The 24,495-nt window shown below is 35.4% G+C and overlaps 1 protein-coding gene across 7 annotated transcripts in view; it reads left to right on the forward strand.

Moving 5' to 3' along the window:
• The window catches only part of CEP162 (centrosomal protein 162), a 94,996-nt gene that overhangs the window by 11,457 nt on the left and 59,044 nt on the right, over nucleotides 1-24,495 (forward strand). For 6 of the 7 annotated variants that reach the window (XM_041771257.1, XM_041771249.1, XM_041771212.1 and 3 more), the window contains exons 3-9: nucleotides 4,810-4,924; nucleotides 8,408-8,554; nucleotides 8,906-9,089; nucleotides 11,231-11,298; nucleotides 16,041-16,156; nucleotides 17,693-17,720; nucleotides 24,175-24,288. In XM_041771257.1, the coding sequence (XP_041627191.1) occupies nucleotides 4,810-4,924; nucleotides 8,408-8,554; nucleotides 8,906-9,089; nucleotides 11,231-11,298; nucleotides 16,041-16,156; nucleotides 17,693-17,720; nucleotides 24,175-24,288 (772 nt within the window). Of the gene's footprint in view, nucleotides 1-4,809; nucleotides 4,925-8,407; nucleotides 8,555-8,905; nucleotides 9,090-11,230; nucleotides 11,299-16,040; nucleotides 16,157-17,692; nucleotides 17,721-24,174; nucleotides 24,289-24,495 lie in introns of those variants that run through there. The other variant, XM_041771265.1, reaches the window with a different exon arrangement.

Consider the following 24,495-nt stretch of genomic DNA (forward strand, 5'->3'; position numbering starts at 1 on the left):
ACTCTCACCACTGCTATTCAACATAGTACTGGAAGTCCTCGCCTCAGCAATCAGACAACAAAAAGACATTAAAGGCATTCAAATTGGCAAAGAAGTCAAACTCTCCCTCTTCACCAATGACATGATACTCTACATAGAAAACCCAAAAGCCTCCACCCCAAATGTATTTTAAATGAAGTTTCCTGTTTTCAGTTTCACAAGTGCATCACCAAGCTCTGTCAGCTTTTCCTCCGGAATCTACCTGTCACCTTCCTAGTTATTTTCCTGTTCACTACCTCCAACGTAGTCTGGAGCACTGTCTTCTCTCTTGTGCTACTATAACAGTTCCCACATACTGCCCGCCCCCCCGAGTCCAATTCCTTCACCCCACTGCCACCAGCGTGATCTGTAACATAAATCAGATTGTTCCTCTCCTTTGTAAAACACTCTGTTGGCTTCCTGTCACCAATGGAATAAAATTCAAACTCCTTCCTATGGTTTATAAAGCCCTGGCTGATTTTTGCTCATGTTGTCCTCATTCACTTTATATCTCTCTTCCCCCTTGTCTACTTATGCTGCGATGGCCTTTTTTCTCCCTTAGAAATGCCAAGATCCTTTCACATTAGGAGGTTTTCAGGAACTGGTCCCTCTGCTAATAATTTTGTTTCCGTATCCTTTACCTGGTTGTTAAAGATCCCATCTTAAATATCACTACCACAGAGAGGTTTTTATATTTATTTTTTCTATTTATCCAGTAAAAAAGTAACCAGCAAGTTATTTCTTTGTGTGTCATATATTTAATTCTCTGTGTAGCACTTGGCACCATTCATGATTTTACTTGTGTCTGTTTTCTGCCTCCCATTGTAAGAATGTATGATTTGTGGTGTGACAGCTACATGTTCACTGCTATACCTGAAGTACCTAATAGATGCTTAATATATATTTGCTGAATGAGTAAATTAGAGGGTTGCACTATATCCTGTGTATTTATATAAATAGGCCTTGTAGAGCATTCAGGAAAGCCACATTTTAAGCAATTATACTAATATTGTATAATTGTTCATAAAGGGAGCTAGATATATGATGTAGTAGAGAACTACAGTTTCAGTAACAGGAAAAATAATGCCTACAAAGTAGGTATTATTTGTAGATTGTTGTAAGGGTTTAAAAAAGCATCTAATGATTATCTGAATGTAACAGACACTCAGGTTAAGAATCTCACTTCCCATTTGAAAACTGATTTTTTGCTTTCAAATATGAAATTTTATTTTGAAAATTAAACTTAATAGGAAGTATTTTCACTGTAAAAGATAAAAAGCAGTACAAACCAATTTTTTTCCTTCTGCCCCTCATTTACCACCCCTTCAACACCCTCTGTCCCTCCCACTCTTCCTCTCATATTTAGCCTCAACTCATAAAAACATTTATCTCATGTTAGAGATTTGGGTAAGCAGCGTCTCGTTTTTTGTTTTGTTTTGTTTTGTTTTTTTAATGATGAAAACCATGATTTTAGAGCCATGTTAACTTTTTTAATCATTTTGTTAAATTATTGTTCAAAGAATTTATTCAATGATATGGCTTACATATCTTTGTTTTTATGGAGGTTGGTGGGACCACCCTTTTTTTTTTAATAGCTCTCTTGAGTTGTCATATACCATACGATTCACTTGTTGAAAGTGTACAATTCCAGGGTACCTGGGTGGCTTAGTTGGTTAAGTGTCCAAGTTTTGATCTCAGTTCAGATCTTGATCTCAGGTTCGTGAGTTCAAGCCCCATATTGGAATAGCTCTGGGGAGGAAAGCCCAGCTTGGAGCCTACTAAGAAAAAGCGAAGTGTACAATTCAGTGGTTTTTAGTTTTTTCACAGCAATGAAGCTATTACCACAATCACGTTTAGAACATTTTTGTCATCCACAAAAGAAACCATGTACCCATTGCCAGTTACCCCTTTCTCCAGCCTTGGGGGCCACTAATCTACTCTCTGTCTCTGAATATATTCTGATTACAAACATTTCATAGACATAGAATTAAATAATATGTTGTCTTTTGTGACTGGTTTCTTCCACTCAACCGTGGCTGAAACAAGGTGCATCCATGTGGTAGCATCTGTCAGTACTTCATTGCTTTTTATTAGCTGAATAACGTTCCATTGTATGGGTTTACCACATTTTGTTTATCCACATATCAGTTGATGAACATTTGAGTTCTTTCCACTTTTTGGCATTTATAAATAATGCTTCTATGAAAAATCATGTACAAGCTTTTGTGAGGTTGTATGTTTTCATTTCTGTTATATGTATACCTGGTAGTTGGTATGGTGGGTCATATGGTAACTTTGTTTAACCTTTTGAGGAATGGCCAGACTGTTTTCTAAAGTAGCTGTGTATTAGTATATTAGGATTCCAGTTTCTCCATATGCTCACCAGCACGGTTATTTTCTGGGCACCACCTTTTGTGTTTTGTTTTTAATAGTAAGAATCTGGAAAGCAGTGTGGACGATTATCAAAAGGGAGAATACCTACAATGTATTAGATAGTAGGGTGAGCACCCTGCATTTCATTTTCTGATCTTTGTCACAAGCTTGCAAGGTCAGTGGTACTATGACTTTTTTAACAGATTGAATAAACTGAAAAGAGGATAATTTTTCTGAAGCAACAGCAAATTGAAATTAGAATTCGAACTCAGATCTGTCTGGCCCCCAAAACCTATACTCCTTCCACACTCTTGGCCATGGGGCTTAAAAGAGAAACAGACTGAGTCTGAGGCAGATTGTCAGAATTTGGTGAACAGTGAGATATAGGGAGGAGAGAGAAATGGAACATTTCAAGGTGTTGACCAAGTTCAGAGACTGAGTGGAAAGTGATGAAACTAAAATTTAAAGAATAGTTTCCCAGGACACTGGGTGGCTCAGTGGTTGAGCAGTGCCTTTGGCTCAGGGCATGATCCTGGGGTCCTGGGATCAGGTCCCACATTGGTCTCCCTGCATGAAGCCTGCTTCTCCCTCTGCCTCTGTCTCTGCCTCTCTCTGTGTGTCATAAATAAATAAATAAACAAATAAATAAATGAATGAATGAGTGAATGAATAAATAAATACTTTTTTAAAAAAAGGAAGAATACTTTTCCTTCCCTCTTCCCCTCTTCCTGTCTGATGTTCTTTTTGAACATTTTAAAATCGGGATTATTTTAAGTCATTGCAGTAGAGTTCTTTGGTTGGCAGGTGGAAATTTGTGCAGTCATCTTGGAAGTTTAAAAGGGTATCCTGGTGACATTGTCCCAGTTGGGGGACTGCATACTACAGTGGAAAGTGGACAAGTGTTATCAGACCTGTTTGAATCCTAGGTCTGTAATACTTACTAACAGTAGCAGCTGGGGCAAGTTGCTTAACTTCTCTGAGCGTACCCCCATCAATAAATCTTGATTGAATGCTTAGAGATTGAGATAATCTGGGGATAGATCCTAATACACAGCAGGCATGGAATAAATGTTGGTTTCTTCTCCAGGAAACGTGTAGAGTGAGGATAAAAAGGACAAGGACAGAGTCCTGGGGAAGTCTAGTGTAAAGAAATGTGCAAAAGAGCCAAGACCTATTGAAATAGACAGGTGGGAAAAGTCCCAGAAGTGAAGTATAATTTGGAGGAAGTGAGGTTGTGAAATCAAGGATAGAGAGTTTTTGGAAGAGTCAGTCACCAGTATTAAATTCCGTGATGTAATCAGGGAAGATGACCGGCAGTGGTCTTTTATTTGTGGCATCCAGGAGGCCTTTGGAACCTGGGCAAGAGCTGTTTTGGGATGGGAACCAGCTTTTCAAGAGTTGAGGAGTAAACTCAAGAAATTGGTATGTAGAAGAAAGTGATAGGTAGAATAAAGGGGAGGTGGGAATAAGGAACTTATTCTTGTTTTGTTTTACTTTGCTTTTTTTTTAAAAAAAAAAGTGGAGTACACTTGAATGTTCATTCTTCCATTCCACAGTTGGATAAGGCCCTGAGGTTACAGCAAGGGGCAGGTTTATAACCTGAGGGAAGGAGGCAGGGGAGTCTGAAGGGGGAGTGAAGATATAGAGATGATGTGGAATGAGCAAGGAAGTGAGAACCTAGAACGGTGGGAAGTGACTGACCTCTCTGCAAGTTCTCCTTGGTGTGGAAACCATTTCTTTTCTGAAAAAGGAAAGCAGTGTCTTCACAGATGAGTGTAATGGTGGAATAAGGGGAAGGAGACTGGTTTTTGCCTGAGAGCTTTCTTTTCTCAGTGAAGAGAGAGGCCAGGTTACTGACAGAGTGGTGGCAGTGGCTGTGGGTGGAGTTAGGGTTAGAGTAGGGGATCTTTTAGGATTGTGGTAAAATTTGGACCTGAAGAATAGAAAAATAATTAAAATTTTATTAAAGTTTCTTAGTCATTGTGACAAAATGCTGATTTTTCTGGCAAACTCAATTCATCTGGTCTTAGAATTTTGTGCTCTTTGAGAATGATGCTGGGTAATTTTGCGCAATTTTTATTTATTCATATACCCTAGAGAATGGGTATACTTTCATATACTTCATTTTTTTCCCCTTCTTGATCAAGTTTCTTGATAAGTTTTCATTTCTTTGTTGTTATCATTGATGTTTTCTCCCTGGTTAGTTTACTTATTTAACTCTGGATATGAAATTGATGTTCAGAGATATATGCTTGATTTTTAAGTTATTTTAGCTACATATGTTTAAAAATGCAAATTTATTGTTGCTGGGAATTTTGTTTATGTACGTGATAACTGAACTGTGAAAGAACTAAGAGAAGCATTTTTAGTAATGAATCTGGGATTCTCAAATTTTAATTCAGTAACTTGTATCTATAGCTTTCAGATGATTCTTTTGATAATTCAAGCAAAACACCTAGACAACCTAAGAGAGAAGTGAAAAAGAAAGATGCAGTGCCATGGTGGATAACTGAAGATGATTTTGAAGATGGTGGTAAATATTGATCATTTTTTTATTCCAAATTATTTGACCACAAGGGGTCAGTCAAGACTTTCAATTCTGGGATTTTGTTGTTGGACTATACATCTATAAAGAAGATAATAGTAGTAACATGACTTTTTGAAGCTCGAATTTTCATATAACTTTGCTTTAATATATATTATGTAATTGAGAATCTGTGATGTTCCTGCATTATCAGGTTATATTACATTGGGATAATTTTATGTTTATCTAAATTAATATGATGAATGATACATGTATATTTCTCTATTTCCCTGTATAAATGGTAAATTGATTTAAAGTGATTTAATAAAATATTCTGACATGTATTAATGTCATCACATTAGAAAGATTTTAACAAATCTTTAGATTTTTGGTATCACAGTCTGTTAATAACAGTAGTAAAAAAATAATTTTTTTTGCCATAATGGTAAAGAACTGATTATTGATCCTGTTTGATTTATGTGTACACCTTTCCCAGAGTTGTTCTTAGTCGCATCTTTACAAATGGAAAACTACTCTCTGGAGTATTTGCTTTGGTATACCTGCTGTCTATGATACTGCATATCCATAAGGAACTCTATGTTAACCTATGTTTATACTATTTATGGATCACTAAGCAGCATTTTATAAACTTAGAAGATTTCTATATCCTCAGGGGGAAATTTGCCCCATAGCTTTTGTTTTTCCCCCATGAAATTGAGCCCAGATTCCTTAATGTGACCGCTAAGGCTCTACATCATCTGACTAGGACCTTCCTTTCCAGCATCCTGTGCCCCAGCCGTACTCTGTTATTCCCTATCTCCCGGAAACATTGACTCTATGCATTAGCTTTGTGCATTAGCTCATGCTTTCTCACCACTAGACTGCCTTTGCTTGCATCCTTCTTCCCTAACTCTTCTAGCTCCCTTCTCAACGTAATTATTTTCTCCTTTGTTTTGATTTCAGAACACCACAATAGCACTTACATATTGTGCTGATAGTCATAACCTGTAGGGCTACTCCTGAGGTTGGAGCTTTATGAGGACAGGAAACACTTTTTTTTTGTTTGTATTCCCCTGCCCCCAACAGTAAATAAGTAATAAATGCATTTAATACTAAATGCATTTAATAATAAATGAATGTTAGAGTAAAAGTCATTTCTCTGTTATTAAAACTATAAATAAAGAGTTACCTTATTGAAAAATACAGCTCATTTTTTCATAAATCCCCCAACCATGTAACAATGCTAAAGTTTGCATGTAAAGAATTCTTTTTTAGAATCTCCCTGCCGTTGGTGCTTGAAAATAATATGTGATAAAGTACAATTGGAATTGTTCACAAAGATTTAAGACTTCATTAGCATTAACATCTCTTTCCAGAAAGTAATGTGTAAGAGATAAAATGTACTCATCCCAAAGGGAAAAACTAGGTCCTAGACTAACAATTGAATGTAACATGACTAAAGGGACTAATTTTTAAGAAAGAATTTGTCAATCAGAAGTGGATTTGATTAGTAAAAGATTCAAAGAATTATATTTAAGAAGCAAGCTTTGACAATATCCATTTAAACAGAAGAGAGGGGATCCCTGGGTGGCGCAGCGGTTTGGCGCCTGCCTTTGGCCCAGGGCACGATCCTGGAGACCCAGGATCGAATCCCACATCAGGCTCCCGGTGCATGGAGCCTGCTTCTCCCTCTGCCTATGTCTCTGCCTCTCTCTCTCTCTCTCTCTCTCTCTCTCTCTCTCTCTCTCTGTGACTATCATAAATAAATAAAAAAATTAAAAAAAAATAAAAAAAATAAATAAATAAACAGAAGAGAGGGGATGCCTCGGTGGCTCAATGGTTCCAGGATCGAGTCCCACATTGGACTCCCCACAGGGAGCCTGCTTCTCCCTCTTCCTATATCTCTGCCTCTCTCTCTCTCTGTCTCTCATGAATAAATAAATAAAATCTTTAAAAATAAATAAATAAACAAACACAGAGGAGAGGGTTTCTCCACCCAAAGATATAGCAATCACAGACATTTCTGAGTTCATGTTATGTTGTGCATACTAGGCACTAGTGTATAGACAAGATATGATTCCTGCCATCGAGCATAGAAGCTTCTGAGGGGGAAGTAAACACCCTTTTGCGGAGAGAAATGCATTACTAATCTTAGCATTAAACATCAACATTGAGCTACTTCAGCCTTATAATTTTCTCTTTCAATTGCCATAAGGATAAAATGTTCTGCCTAGAGGATGAAACAATCTAATCCTTCTACTGGTTATAGTCTTCATTATAAATAAGCAAATTGGGTCTTGGTTTTGTTCATTAGTCTCTTATAAACTCAATGTGGGTCACATCCCTGAGTCCAATTTCAGAGCTAATGTGAGACCCCCATAGGCCCCAAAATAGCATCCCAACCATGGCATTAAGTTTTTCATTTGAAATGTCTTTAGATAACATCTCTTGATTTTCTGTGGCCATGGAAGTTATTATTTGATCTGTAAAACCGTTATTCTCACAAAACCATAAAAAATAAATTCTAGGGTGGCCCGGGTGGCTCAGTGGTTTAGCGCTACCTTCAGCCCAGGGAATGGTCCTGAAGATCTGGGATCGAGTCCCACGTTGGGCTCCCTGCATGGAGCCTGCTTCTCCCTCTGCCTGTGTCTCTGCCTCTCTCTCTCTCTCTCTCTCTCTGATGAATAAATAAATAAAATCTTTAAAAGAAATATTCTAAATCCTTTCTAAGAGGACACTAATTAGGAAAATTAAGTCAGATTTTGTGACTTCTTGGTAAGACTTCCTTCTAAGCAAAAGTGATATTCTTCTAATCTTTATATCTTACAATGTAATTATTTAACTTTTCCATTTTTTACTCTTTTATGAAAAATGTATGCTATTATGATAAAGAAATTTTGAATATTGTATAGCCTTTTCAGTGTTTTCTAATGTTTTTGGAATAAAGAGCAAAACTCCTGGCTGTGAGTACTGGCCTAGTCGGACCATCAGCTCCTGCTCTGGACTTACCTCCACCTGGACTCACCCTCATTCTCTAGATCCAACTTCACTGGCCTTTTTGCATCCTCCAATGTTGGCCTGCCCCTCCCATTGCTGACCATGTGTACCTTGTCTCTGTCCTACCTGGATTTGTTTTCCTTTTCTAATTCACCTAGTTATTTCCTACTTTTCCTTTACATAAGGCAGAACATGTATGATATACTGTCTTAAATAATTGTGCTTCAAAGTAATTTAGAACATTTTATCTCATTATGTAAACTTTTTGAGATTATTTAATAAGATATACTGCAAATAAATAGAATTATAGTTCTTCTTTTGTGAACTTTAGGTCTGATGGATTTTTATTTAATACACCAGATTTATTTTGTAACTACTGTCCATAAAATTAGCTAACAAAAAATGTTAGTACAACACTATTACTGATTAGTAAATAGTAGTCAAAACAGTTTTCTAAACATAAATATCCAACTGTATCTTAAATCCTATCCTTAGGACTGCTTGGAACAAATGTAAGCTATCTGAAAACAAAGAAACCTTCTCAGCCTATTATAGAAATAGAAGAGGACTCTGCTGAAAGGATTCAGTTTCTTCAGAGCAGTGGAACCTCCATCTTAAGTATTGACAGCTTAGAAACAAATGGTAAGAAATGTGAGGGATATGAGTTGATAGGTCAATTACTATGCTTGATTAGATTAAATGCTATAATTATACTATGCCATAATTAAAATTTTTACAAAAATTAACTTGTATCTTGAAGTCTCCTTTACTGAACCATGTACACTTAATTAATACCTTCCTAGAAGATTTAGAATTAGATTTTGAGAGAAGCCTTATAACCTTACATACCGGTTATGAATACAAGTCTGTACTTGGTGGGTAAGAGATTAAAGTATGTTTTAAATTTTAAAAATTTTTCTATTAATAAATCATTAAAATTAATATTATCAAAATTCTTCATATTAATAAAATGTATTTGTGCTTTTCATTTAGAGATAGTAGTTTCTGAACTCAATCATAGTGTCCTTGGATTGGGATTAGACACATTAGAAGAACAAGAAGAAAAAGAGCAATTTTTTGCCAGGCTTGAGGACGGCTTAACATCTTCCATTGATTATTCAAGATTAAATAAGGAACTGGATTCTAATGACTCCACGCAATTTAAAGCTTTACATAGGTAATGTATGTACAATATTGACTAATCATTAAATGATTTCTTTCTATGTTTTTCTATATTTTTGGAAGACTGGTGTATGCATGGACTTCAATGGGTAAACATAACAAACAAAAATTAAATCTTATTTTTAGCTCTTTTCTCTGTTCATTATTTTGGTCATGCTTTCTCTTATATATGAATGGAATTTGTTGATTTGTGTTTGAGACCCCACTCTGCATCCAGATACCTTAAATGTCCAGCCTAAGATGCTTTTGAGACTAATGGCACATGGCAAAAAGACCTTATTAGGAAAGTAACTTCTTAAGTGATTTTACATAGATAAAATAAATAAGAGAGTTCAAGTAGCTGTTATAAACTCCGAGAAAAAAAGAAAAGAAAGGGGAACAAGGAGTAAAGACCAGTTTTGTCTCTGTCCTACCTTTGTATGGTTGACCCTGATGATAATCAGGAAACCTCATTTATCCTGGAACTCCTACTAATTGAGCTGGTATTCTGTACATACAGTAGACCTTTGACTTGTTAAAATGATAAATGGAAGCCAGATTACAACTTTTAAGATTTTAAGAACACCAAACTATAATTACATTAAGGGTGAGGAGAATCATAACCTCTGGTTGTTAGAGTACCTGGTCTCCTTAGGATGCTTAGTTTCTTAGAGACTATGAATAAAGTGGTGCAGTGACTGTCATGAATTATGGAGGGTTTGAGATTTTTACCCTACTTGTAAGCTAACAAGTGACCCTGCCAGTTTTATGGATGCTGACAATAGACATAGGATTCCTGGGTTAGAAACAAAGGACCTTATTTCTTACAACAAAAGCCTATCTGAGTCTCATGTTTATTTGCCTCACTTCCCCCATGCCCCACAAAGCTTGTGGAGGCACCACAGAGAGTCCATGAAGGCTATCTGCGTGGGCACTGGGTTGCCTTATAGGAGAGGATCACTGAACTTGGGGAATCTGTTGCTTTTATGTAAGAGGAAACAGGCCTACTTCTTTTCTGGGAGGAGATACTGCATCATCTCTCAAGGTGGCTCACAGCAACACAATTGTGGGAAATAACCTAGGAAAGAGGAGTTTGTGCCTTGAGTTCCTGGTGTACCCCATAAAAACATGTAGGGACATTCAGGGTAATTGCCTCTCCCAATAGTAACAACGCAGATGAAGTATACACAGGTTTGTTAGCTGTAAGTTTGGGCCCCTTTATAATATTTCTTAACTTTTCCTTATTTTTTTTAAAGATTTTATTTATTCAGGAAAGACAGAGAAAGTGGGGGGAGGGGGAGGTAGAGACACAGGCAGAGGGAGAAGCAGGCTCCATGCAGGGAGCCCGACATGGGACTCGATCCTGGGTCTCCAGAATCACACCCTGGGCCGAAGGCGGCGCTAAACCACTGAACCACCCGGGTTGCCCCTCTTTTTCTTATTTCTTAGCAGTATTCTTAACTCCTGTTATTTCTGTTCTTGGACAGGCTAGTCAGAGTGCTGAATACCATTGGATATGCAGTACTGTTTGCTGCTATTATTATTATTATAGTTTTATATCTTTATGGATTTGCTGATAATCTCACTAAAGACAGGGTTAATGGACTGAAAAAAGTAGGGCAGATTCCTCAGTTTGCAAGAAAGCAGTGTATGAACTAACCCCAATATAATTAAATTTGCTCAAGCGCCTTTGTTACTTTCTGAGTTTTTATTAGTTTAAGGTTCCTATTCAGCCTGTATTTCATGATTAAATTGCTTATTAACATGTAAATGCTGAACCTGACATTTTTTTCTGGTCAGGTTCTGGCCTGACGTAGACTTCACTGTTTCTCCTAGCTTGTGGTCAATTTCTGATTTTTAGTGTAGAAAGAACATCTGGGTCCTGAGACACGTAAATGCACACTTATGTATAAAACTGTGTATTTGTGTATAAAGTTAATGGCATTTTTCTCTTTGTATTAATTTGATAGCTACAATAAAGCTTTGAGGGTCCTTTATTTTTACAACATTTTCTTTATAGTGCCCAAATTCTTAGTTTTTGATAGAATAAGAGTACTTGAGAAGAAAAATATAATGTTAGAGTTTTTTTTAAATACGCACAAAAGATTGCATGGCATGTATTAACATTTAATTCTGAATTAAGTAATTTTTTTTCAGTAATCAAATTGATGTAGAACTAACTGAAGATAAACATGAGAATGAATCAAAACATGAAGAACTGGCAGGTAATTTCATTGGTTTAAAAATGTACAACATTTGAAAAGATAATATAACTTAATAAAGACATTGATAGAAAAAGAAAAGGAAAATCATATCTTGGAAAGAGCTTAGATCAGGTTGAGTGAACTGCCTATGTTACAGTCTGAGGTACTAAGAAATGGTTGAGAGTGCATTGCTGTATCATTTGTTGGAAGTGGGTGGTGGATCATTTCAGAAGACAAGAAAAGGACGAGGGGAATCTTTGGAGCCAGGACCAATATCTCTAAAGCATGGCTCAGTAGGTATTTCTTTTTCTACTTTGACTTTTAACATGTCTGTTTTTATATTTAAAATGATTTTCTCATGGGTAGCGTATAGCTGGATTTTGCTTTTTTTATCCACTGTGACGATCTCTGACTTTTAATTGAATTGTTTCTACCCTTAATAAAAATATATTCATTGGTATGGTTATTTATTCTTTTGCCATTTGTTGTGCTGCTTTTGTCCTGCAGTCTGTTGGATTGAGTATTGTAGTGTTCCATTTTATCCCTTCTTTTGACTTGTTAGTTATACCTCTTTGTTGTATTTTTCTTCTTAGTTTCTCTATGATTCGTACTATGCATCTTTAGCTTATTAAATAGATTCTACTTTCAGATGACGTTATATCACTTTATATGAGTCTTAAAAACAGCGACTCCCCTCCTCAACCTTTTTGCTATTTTTGTCAGATATTTTTTTCTGTGTATCCTAAAACTTCATGATGTATTATTATCACTATTATTATTATTACTATTGCTTTTAATAGTCTATTTAAAACATTTTTAAGGAAAGGACACCTGGGTAGCTCAGCGGTTGAGTGTCTGCCTTCGGCTCAGGGCGTGATCCTGGGCTGCTGGGATCGAGTCCCACATCAGGCACCCTGCATGGATCCTGCTTCTCCCTCTATCTGTGTCTCTGCCTCTCGCTATGTGTCTCAAATAAATAAACAAACAAAAAATTTTTTAAGGGAGATAAAAAATTAATATTTATGTAAAAACGTTTTCCGTGTATTTATCATTCTCAGTTTTTTGTATTCTTTTGTATAGATTTGAGGACTTCTTAAACTTCTTATTTAAAATGAATTTTAAAAAATTAATTTTTAATTTGAAGTAAACCTGATATGTAACATTATTTTCAGGCACACAACATAATGATTTGATACACTGTGAAATGATCACCATAACAAATCTAGTTAACAGTATCACGAGTATAAAAAAACAAAACAAAACATTTTTTCCTTGAGATAACTTTTAAGATCTACTGTTTTAGCAATTTTCAAATACAGTTGACTGTCCAGCATAGGAGCTAGGGATGCTGACCCCCTGCATAAAAATCTGTGTGTAACTTTTGACTCCCCCCAAAATTTAATTACTAATAACCTCTCATCGATTGGAAGCCTTAACAATAACAAAAAGATTTGATAAACACATATTTTGTATGTTATGTATATTATTATATACTATATTCTTAAAGTTAGCTGGAGGAAAGAAAATGTTATTAAGAAAATCATAAGGGGGCAGCCCCGATGGCTCAGCGGTTTGGCGCTGCCTTCGGCCCAGGGCGTGATCCTGGAGACCCGGGATCGAGTCCCACATCGGGCTCCCTGCATGGAGCCTGCTTCTCCCTCTGCCTGTGTCTCTGTCTCTGTCTCTCTCTCTCTCTCTCTGTCTCTCATGAATAAATAAATAAAATCTTTTAAAAAAATCATAAGGAAGAGAAAATACATTTATAGTATTGGGCTGTATCAGAAAAAAATCCTCATGTGAGTGGAACTATAACAGTTAGAGTTCAAACCCATGCTGTTCAAGAGTCAACTGTGGTAGCTATCTGGTATTTTGAGTTTCTGTATAGTATTTTTTTTAGCCTGGTTTTGTGGCAGCTTAATGTAGGTGTATTTTGGTATGCTTTGCTTGTATTTATCCTACTTGGAGGTAATTGAGCATCTTTGATCTGTGAATTTATAGTTTCCATCAAAATGAAAAAATGTTTTGCCCACTAATTCTTCAGATATTTCTGTCACCCCCTGCCCTCTGACTCTAATTACAGTTGTGTTAGGTGGTTAAATTTTGTGCCATAGGTCATTAAGTCTCTTTCATTTTTTAAAGCTATTTTCCTCTTTGTGCTTCAGTTTTTATTGTTAGGTCTTCAGATTTACTGATTTTTTTCTTCTTTCCTTTGATATTCTGTTAATTCATTGAATCTTTTTTCTTTCAATCTAGAAGCTCCTTTTAGGTATTTTTTAAAATCTCTATGGTATCTTCTCTCATGTTCTTTTTTGTTTGTTTGTTTTCTTGTTAAGTCCTTAACAAAACATATTCTGCTGATCCCAATGTGTGTGCATTTCTGGGTCTGTTTCTATTGACTGCTGCTTTTCCTTGTAAGTCTAGTTATTTTTTTTATTGGGTGTTGGATATTGTAGATTTTTATGTTGTTGAGTGTCTGAATTTTGTTTTCTTCCTATAGTGTTGAGCTTTGTTCTGGCAGATAATTGATCTTGCTACCTTGATCCTTCCAAGGCTTTTCTTATGCTTTGTTAGGGGAGGTCTCCTGTAGCATTTCGTAGTACAGTTTGACACTAGTACTAAGGTACATCCTTTTTGAGGTTTCTACTGAATGACCTACTAAACAATGAGGATTTTTTCCACTCAAACTGGTTAGAGCTCCAGACTCTCCTTTCCCTTCCTGAAGTCTGTGAATTTCCTAGCCAGTAGCTTCCAGTTGCTCAAAGTATGCAAATATGGCTTAGTATTCAGCAAAGAGTCAGGGAGACCCCATACAGATCTTTTGAGCTCTGCTTCTACGTAGGTGTTTCTGATCCTCTCAGTCTTTCTGAAAGTTTATCTCTGTGACCTTAACATAGTGAGACTGTTCTGATCTTCCCCTCCCTGCTTAACATTCCTGAATTTATGTACCTTCAAGTAACTGTAGAACTCACTTCACTTGTTTTTTTTTTTTCTTAAGGAATCAGTTTTGTGCTGTCCAGTGTTTGTAAATAGTTATTTCATATATTTTGTTCAATGTACTCATTGTTTACAGAGTTTTTGAAATCCAGCATAGTAGAGGGGAAAGTCCTGTAACATACTTAAAATTTGCAGCTAAATTTTCTAACAAAGAATGAAAAATGCCTCCAAAATCTATCATTCAGATCTTTAATTTTTTTTAAAGATTTTATTTACTTATTCACAAGAGACACAGAGAGAGAGAGAGGCAGAGACATAGGCAGAGAGAAGCAGGCCCCATGCAGGGAGCCCGATGTGGGACTTGATCCTGCGACTCTGGGATCATGCCCTGAGCTGAAGGCAGGCGCTCAATTGCTGAGCTACCCAGGTGTCCCTGATAACTGTTTTGCAAATTTAATTATGTCTGTTGATATTTAGAAAATCCCAGTGTTATTTCTTATATGGAAAAGATGAGCTCACAAAGGTGAGGTTCTCAGCCTCAGAATATATTAATGTAGTTAACCAGCTAAGCTAGATTATTTACCTAAGATCCAGTACTCACCTTGTCTTCCTTTTGAACTAATATGGAGATGTTTCTGTAGATAGATGTTACTAGGAACATCTCTGTTTAACTTCTAAGCCCTCTCAAATTCATTCTCAGACTTTCATTATTAATTGCACTCAGGTTATCCTCTCCATTCTAAGAAAAGACAGCCATTCCATAGCAGTCTCTGGAACTCGTACAGTCTTTCATCAGGCCATCCTATTTCTGAAAGTGCTCTAATTTTCAAAATACAATTAAGATTATGTTTATTTCTGGAATGATGGTTTCCACTCTGAAAACATCACAAATCTTGGTTAATCCTTCAATTTAAGGGCTATAAACAACACATTAAAAATTGGTTTAGAGATCCTGGCCAGGTAACTCCTACCTTACCTTCCCCTAAGTAGTGTTATTGGCATCATGTTAATTAACATAGACACACTTTTCTCTTCTGGTGTAAATTCATTGAGATATAATTTGGGACTTTAGCTGAGAAGTGCCCAGAATTGGGAAATAGTAGAGGTCACATAGAGCCAGTATTTACCTGCAGGAAGGATTAGAGATAGATCTTTCATAAGTACTGTTTCAGGGTTACATTAGAGATACTTACAGAGACAATCAATCAATCAATCCATCCAACGTTTTAAGAATGTCAAGATTTCACAGAAGTGCTGCCTTTTATAAGTATGCTTTTGAGATTCTTTTAAAAATAAGCATTAAACTTTGTTTTCAAAATACAATGTTTGGACAGCTCTAGAAATTTTTAGTTAAAAACATAAAAGATTAAAAATATAAAGCTCTTATAACTATTTGAAAATATAAGACAGTGAAATAAACCTAAGTCTTACGAATTGAGTTTTCATTAAATTTTTGCCAAAAAAAAAAAAAAAAGAGGGACGCCTGGGTCCCTGGGTGGCTTAGGCAAAGGTGTCTGCCTTTGGCTCAGGGCGTGATCCCGGGATGCCGTGATCAAGTCCCACATTGGGCTCTCTGTATGGAGCCTGCCTCTCCCTGTCTATGTCTCTACCTCTCTCTCTGTGTCTCTCATGAATAAATAAATAAAATCTTAAAAAAAAAAAAGAATCTTCACAAAATAAAGTATGTCCTCTAAAGCTATCTTTATGTTAGTATTTCAGTAAATTATTCGTATGCAGACTCCTTCCTTTGGAAATTAACAGTCTTTTCCCAGGATATGATCTTTTTGATAGTATGATCCTTGTATTTTTAAAAAAATTATTTTCTTCAGAAAATTACAGTGATGATTTCGAAGGTGAGGAGGATGTTGATGCACCTTTAACTACTCAAGAAGAGACTAATTCCAAAGAAAATCCCCAATCTGAAAAACAACATGTACCCAAACAGGTATACATCAGTTATATACTTGACAGTTTTGAAACTTGTCACCATTTTAGCTGACTTTCACTATAGGAAGAGTTCAAAATACAGAGTTCTTCATTTCTTGCTCATCGTTGTAAGGTTATTCATCTCTTAACGCTCACATTTTTTTAATTCATGATGTCAGTTTAATGTAAATCGTAATGAAATACAGCCATTGATTTTCTCAAGGATCTTTTTGGCAAGTAACTTCTTAAGTTTTAGAAATTGAAATTGTAATTGAAATTCAAATCTAATTTTTAAACAGGTATATTAAGCTACACTTTTTTTGGTAGATCTTGTCCTTGTGAAGTACAATAAATACCCCTTCTCAGTATTTATTCTAGCAGTGACATTACTATATGAAACTCACTTGGCTAAGATCATGAATTAAATTATTCTATTCATATTCAGTTGTTGTACTCTAATTCTTTTTTTTCTCAGTTCTTACTAAGACTGGTGAAGGGTATTACTGCATATTGCATGCCTTGTAGAGCTTATCCTTTAAGCTACCTAATAATAACTAACTAGTAGGATAATTACTGTTAGTTATTTTGGTCTTGATTTGTACAAGTGAGGTCTCTTTCGGGACTGCATGTTCAGACTAGATGTTTTAAACATGTATGAAACCATAGGTTTCATAGAAGCAAAGTTAAATAGAATGGTTAAATAGAAGCAAGAAATACCAGGTATTAATAAATACTTATTTTTAAATATACCTGGTGCTTTGTCACTGGGTGTCTCTACATCACTCCATTTGGAGGGGGAGAATAAAACCTTTAGAAATACATGAAGATTAATGTGATCTGCTGGTTATCCTTAGTAACTTAATGGGCTTTATACTTAGAATATGACAGTTTAGATGTTTTATGAAAAACAGGTTAGTAGAAGGCACAGAGGTTTGATATATTAAGAAAATACAGCCTGCATAAAAATGTGTCAGTGTAAACATACACATTGCCTGTCTAAGTGGAGAATATGGGTGACACTATATAAAACTTACTCTAAGAGAATTGATCATTGTTTTTAGGGAACATATCATTTTGACAAATTTCAACTATCTTGCTGATTTGGTGGACTGCCTCTTTGAAATTTTTGTCTTTCAAAAATGTAGCTCAAACAGAGTACAAGTTATATTTGATCATTAATTTTGAACAATAAAAGAAAAATGATGTTATAATAGCAAGAATCTTATATAAAGTATCCATGTTATCTTAGAGTTCAAAAAGTAGAATTTCTGAGCAAGGTGGATGAGCAGATGGCATCTAGATACTTTAAAGGCCTAAATGGATTGGTAATTGTTATTCTAAAGAGACTTCTGAAAGTTCTCTTATAGCTATGTTCTCCAGTCATATAGAATTATTAGTGAATGAGAGTGATGAAAGAAACTTAGAAAACACATTTCTTGACTTTTTCATAATGGAGTAAAACACTGGTTTTCAAATTTTGCTACTATTTGCATTGTGGGTATTTTATATAATTTTGGTTTCAAATCATATGATTATCTTCTTCTTTTTAATTTAGGAAGAGAAAACTGGCATGCTGGCTAATGGTAAATATTACATGTATTCATATATTTTAGATGGCAAAAAAATGATCTGTTTAGAATTGTATCTAAATAATTCTGAAAAAGTTTCTATCTCCCTTTGTTTTTAAATATCTCGAATAAATTAAAGTCCACAGATTTTCTCAGCAATATGTATCTTATGCATGTCTTGAATCCTTCCTGTCATATGTAAAAATATTTCCTTTTTAAAAGACTAGAACCAGATGGCATTATGGTAAATTCTACTAGACATTCAAAGATGAATTCATACCAGTCCTTAAAATCTTCCAAAAAATAGAAGAGGGAATTCTTCCAAATTCATTCTGTGAGGCCAGCATTACCCTTGATACCCAAACCGGACAGACACCTCAAGAAAGAAAACCATAAGAAAGCAATCCCATTTCCAGTAGCATGAAAAAGAATAAAATATTTAGGAATAAATTAGAGATGTACACTTAACACTATAAAATATTGATGAAAGAAATTGAAGAACACATAAATCAGGAAAAAAGATCCTTTGTGCTGATTGATTGGAAGAATTAATGTTAAAATGTCTGTACTACCTAAAGTGATCTACCAGTGCAATCCATATCAAATTCAAAAGGCATTTTTCACAGATGTAGAAAAAGCAATTGTAAAATTCAGATGGAACCACAAAAGACCCTAAATAGCCAAAGCAGTCTTGAGAAAAAAAGAACAAAGCTGGAGGCATCACACATCCTGATTTCAAATATATTACAAAGCTACAGTAATCAAAATAGTATGGTATTAGCATTAAAAAAAACCTACATAGATCGGTGGAACAGTAACCAAAATAGCATGGTATTGGCATTTAAAAAAGATCAGTGGAGAATCCAGAAATAAACCTCTGCATTTATAGCCAATTAGTTATTGATAGTGGCACAGAGAGCTCACAGTGAGGAAAGGAATAGTTTTTTCAGTCGTATTTGAAAAACTGGATAGCCATATGCAAAAGATGGAACTGGACCCCTATCTGGCCCCAAACACAAAATAACTCAAAATGGATTAATTACTTGTATATGAGACCTAAAACTATTAAACCCATAGAAGAAAACATGGGGTAAGCTCTTTTATACTGGTCTTTGGTGACAGTTTTTTAGAGTTCACACCAAAAGCCAAGACAACAAAAGCAAAAATAAACCAGTGGGAATGCATCAAACTAAAAAGCTTCTGCACAGCATGGGCTGTGCAAAATTAAGAAGCATTCTGTGGAATAAAAGAAATTATTTGCAAACTACATATCCGATACTTGATTAATATCCAAAACATACAAGGAACTCCTACAAATTAATAGCCAAGAATGACCAGTAGGCACATAAAAAGATGCTTAACTTTACTAATCATCAGGAAAGTGACATTAAAAACCACTGTGAGGGGATCCCTGGGTGGCTCAGCAGTTTAGCACCTGCCTTCAGCTCAGGGCCTGATCCTGGGGTCCCGGGATCAAGTCCCGCATCAGACTCCCTGCATGGAGCCTGCTTCTCCCTCTGCCTGTGTCTCTCTCTGTGTGTCTCTCATGAATAAATAAATGAAATCTTTAAAAAAAAACAAAAAACAACAACAAAAAAAACAAAAAACCACTGTGAAATATCACCTCATACCTGCTAGGCAGCTGTTATCAAAATGATAAGAGATAAATGCTGGTGAGGATGTAAAGGGAACTCTTGTCTGCTATTGGTGGCATTATAGACTGGTATAGCCACAATGGGAAACAGTATGAAGACTCCTCAAGAAATTAAAAATAGAACTATTACATGATCCAACAGTGCCATCTTTAGAGATACATATATATACACATATATACATATATAATATTAGAAATATATAGAAAACAGTCATTATCTCAGATATCTGTATTTCCATTTTCATTGCAGCATTATTCATAATAGCCTAGGTATGGAAACAACCTAATGTCTGTCAATGGATGAATGAAAATGTGACATATACTAATGGGATATTCATATATAATGAGGAATATTACTCTTTAATAAAGGAAATACTTTCAACAATATACATGAACTTGGCTAAGTGAAATAGCAAGACAAAGATGAATATTGCATAGTATCACTTATAGGTAAAATCTAAAAACAAAAGTTGAACTCAGAAACAGAATAGAATGATGGTTGCCAGAAGCTGAAGGGTGGGGAAAATCAGAAGAGGTTGGTAAAAAGGTATAGACTTTCAGTTATAAATAAAGTCTGAGAATTTATATAACATGATGAATACAGTTGTGACTATTATATAATTGAAACTTACTGAGACATTAGAACTTAAGTGTTTTCATAAAAAAAAGAGGTGATACATGCATTAATTAACTCAGTTGTAGGAATCGCTTCACAATGTATACGTAAATCATCATGTCCACGTTAAATATATTAAAATTTTATTTGTTAGTTATAGCTCAGTGAAGCTAAAAAAGAAAAGACAAAGATAATTGGTAGTAGAAAGTGTAATTTACAGGTTGAAAGACTTTTACAGTGAAAATTAGAAAACTATTGAAGAAAACACAGATAAATGGAAAGACATCCTGTGCTTATGGATTGGAAGAATTAATACTGTTAAAATGTCTGTACTACCTAAAGTGGTCTACAAGTCTACAAGATAATCCCCATCAAAGTCCCAATGGCATTCAATTTTAAAATTTATGGGGAATTACCAAAGACTCTATTAGCCAAACAAACTTGAGAAAGAGCAATACTGGAGGCATCACTCTCCTGATTTGAAAATATATTACAAAGCTATAGTAATCAGAACAGTATGGTATTGGCATAAAAACAGACATATAAAACCATTGAAACTATAGAATAGCCTAGAAATAAATTTACACATCTATGGTCAACTGATCTTCAACAAGGGAGCCAAAAATATACAATGAAGAAAGTATAGTAATATACTTAATATATAGCATAATATATTAATATAGCATACCTTGTTTTATTGTGCTTTGCTTTATTGTGTTTCACAGACACTGGGTTTTTTACAAATTTAAAGTTTGTGGCAGTCTTGCATTGATCAGGCCTATCAGTGCATTTTTCCAACAGCACTGCTCACTTCATGTTTCTGTGTTATATTTGGTAATTCTGTGATTTTTCAAACTTTTTCATCATATTTGTTATAGTGATCTGTGATTAGTGATCTTTGATTTTACTCTTGTAACTGTTTTGGGGCACCGTGCCCATGTAAGATGGCAAACTTAATTGATAAATGTTGTGTTCTGACTGTTCCACTGACAAGCTGTTACCCCATCTTTCTCCCTCTCCTCAGGCCTCCCTATTACTCAAGGTACAACAATATTGAAATTAGGCCAGTTAAAAACCTAATAGTGGCTCTAAGTGTTTGAGTAATAGGAAGAGTCACATGTCTTTCACTTTAAATCAGAAGCTGGAAATAATTAAACTTAGTGAGAAAGGCATGTTGAAAACTGAGATAGGCCATAATACACCTGATCACCCAAGAGTTCTGATAGAAGTGTATGTTGAGATTCATGTGGTTTTCTTGCCTATGTTTTGTAACACAGTATCATTCTGCAGGCCATGGATCAGAGTAATTTTGACTTTCAAGTCTTACTATTTAAGAAATACATTTTATATGGCTATAATTGTGCTAGATGGTGATTCTGATGGATCTGGGTAAAGCAAATTGAAACCGTCTGTAAAGGATTCACCATTTTGGATGTCATTAAGAACACTCGTGATTACAGGAAGAGGTTAAAATATCAAGAGTTTAGAAGGAGTTGATTCCAACCCTCACGGATGACTTGGAGAGGTTCAGGATTTCAGTGGAGGAAGTAAGTGCAGATGTGGTAGAAATAGCAAGAGAACTAGAAGGGGAGCCTGAAGACAGGACTGAATAGCTGCAACCTTATGGTCACACTTAAAAGGATGAGGAGCTGCCTCTTATGGATAACCACAGAAAGTGGTTTTTTGAGATGGTATCTCCTCCTGGTGAAGACACCATGAAGATTGTTGAAATGACAACAGAGAATCTAGGATATTACATAAGCTTAGTTGATAAAGCAAGTGACAGGGTTTGAGAGGATCAATTCCAATTTTGAGAAAGTTCTGTGGGTAAAATGCTATCAGAATTGTATGCTGCATAGAAATAAATCATTTGTGAAAGGAAGAGTCAGTTGATGTAGCAAACTTCATTGTCTTACTTTAAGAAACTCATACAGCCACCCTCACCTTCAGCAGCCACCACCTTAATCAATTAGCAGATATCAACATTGAGGCAAGACTCCACTAGCAAGGAGATTACAACTTGCTGAAAGTTCAGGTGATGGTTGGTATTTTTTAGCGATAAAGTATTTTTAAACTGAGATATGTACATAATTATAGATGTAATGCTATTGCACACTTAATAGAATACAGTATAGTGTAAATATAACTTTTATATGCACTGAGAAACCAAACAAATTAATCTGGCTTTATTGCAATTTTTGCTTTATTGCAGTGGTCTGGAATTGAACTTTGCAGTATCTCTGAGTTATGCCTGTATATGATATTTAAAAACTAGATATTCACATGCAGAGAAATGAAATTAGACCCTATCTCACCTCACATATGAAAGTCAACTCAAGATGGATCAAAGGCTTAAATAATAAACCTGAAACTGTAAAATAACTAGAAGGAAAAATAGGGGAAAAAACTTGGCATTGCACTAGGGAATAATTTTTTAGATGTGACCCCAAAACACAGGCAACAAAAGCAAAATTAGACAAATGGGATTGCATCAAACTAAAATGCTGTCTAGCAAAGGAAATAACAGGGTGAAAAGGCAACCTATAAAATGGGAGAAAATATTTGTAAGCCATATTTCTGATAAGTTAATATCTAAAATATATAAGGAATTCATGCAACTCAATAGCAAAAAAAACTGGATAACTCAGTTAAAAGTGATCATAAGACCTCGACATTTTTCAAAAGAAGACACACTAATGACCAACAAACACAGGTAAAGATGCTTAACTTCACTAATCGGGAAAATGCAAGTCAAATGAGATATCCCCTTCCTACCTGTCAGATTGGCTATTTATCAAAAAGAAAAAATACCATGTTGATGAGGATATGGAGAGAAGGAAACTTTTTCTACACTGTAGATGGAATGTAAATGGGTGCAGCCACTATGGAAAACCATATGGAAATTCCTGAAAAGAATTTAATATGGAACTGCCTTATGATTTAGTGATTCCTCTTCTGGATATATTTTTTGAAGAGATATCTGTACTCCCACATTCACTGCAGTATTATTTACAATAGCCAAAATATGAATACAACATAAATGCCATCAACAGATGAATGATAAAGAAAATGTACTTGTAGGAGGACACTGTGGAGGACATCATGCTAAGTGAAATAAGCCAGATGCAGAAAGACAGATAGTACTTTGTTCTGTGAAAGGGAGGCATATGCAAATCAAATTTCAAAGGCCAAAGGAGTCCTAAGTCCGCAGGAAAAGGCTAACAAGTCCAGCTTGACAAGAAATGGTTTATTAAGGGAACTTATAGGTGGAAGCATGTTCTGTGCACCGCAAGATGAATAGATCTCTACAGCCCCACCTCCTTAGGACCTGCCTGTAGAGCTCTAGAGGCTGGTAGTACATGCTGAGGGACCAATGAAGAGGAGAATGTTTAAGAGTAGATGTAGATCATAGTCCTAGCTCCAGGGCAGGTTACAGATGCTATGCTCGAGGGTGTACTTAACAGATGTGGTTAAGGAAAAGCAGAGAATGTTGGATGGCAGCTGTGCTCAAGAAGGTTTCAAGTCACAAAATAGTTGTCATGGCAGGTATGTCCAAGATAGCGTTAGTCATATTCACACATGCATGATCTCACATGTGGAATCTAAAAATGTTAAACTTGTAGAAACAAGAGAGTAGAATGATGGTTACCAGACTCTAGGGGAGGGGGATTTGGGAAGATGTTAGTTAAGGACTACAGAGTTTCAGTTATACAAGTTCTGGAGATCTAATATACAACAATATGGTCATAGATAACAATATTGTATACTTGAAATTTGATAAAAGGGAAAATCTTAAGTATTCTCACCACATGCATATATAAAAGGTACCTAACCGAAAGGTAAGGTAATGGATATGTTAATTAGTTTGTTTGTGGTCAGTATTTCACAGTATGTACATATATGAAAACATGAAATTGTACATCTTGCATATATAACTTCCAGTTGTCAACTATACCTCAGTAAATTGGAGGGGGAGAATATTTCTTTTTTGTTATTTTTCACAGACCCTTTGCATTCTGCATGTATATAAGCGTAGTTATGCATGTTAATACAATCATGCTTATTACAGATACATGATTATATACTCTTTATATGTGAATATTTATCTTTGTTTTTATATAGCTTGTACATGATTAAAATATTAAATTGAAGGAACCATACAAACTTCTATATTCCTCTATTTTTTTTTTTTTTTTAAGTGGTGCTGCTTGATTCTTTAGACTCTGTTGGAGAGGTCAAGCTTGATGAACAGGATAGAGCAACTAAGCCTGAAGCCCTACCAGAAATGGCAGATAATGAAATGACAGGAACAGGTAAAAGTGAAAAACTATTCTCTAAATATGTAAGTTTAAGACTAGTTGACTTTATTTCCAGAGAAATAAATATATAATATATAATAACTATATCAACAATAAAAAAATTAAGGGAGGGTGGAGAGGGAGAGGGAGAGAGAGAATCTTAAGCAGGCTCTGTAACCAGCACAGAGCTCAATGCAGGGCTCAATCTCATGACCCTGAGAT

This window comes from Vulpes lagopus, chromosome 1, assembly GCF_018345385.1.
Source record: "Vulpes lagopus strain Blue_001 chromosome 1, ASM1834538v1, whole genome shotgun sequence".
Classification (NCBI taxonomy): Eukaryota; Metazoa; Chordata; class Mammalia; order Carnivora; family Canidae; genus Vulpes; species Vulpes lagopus.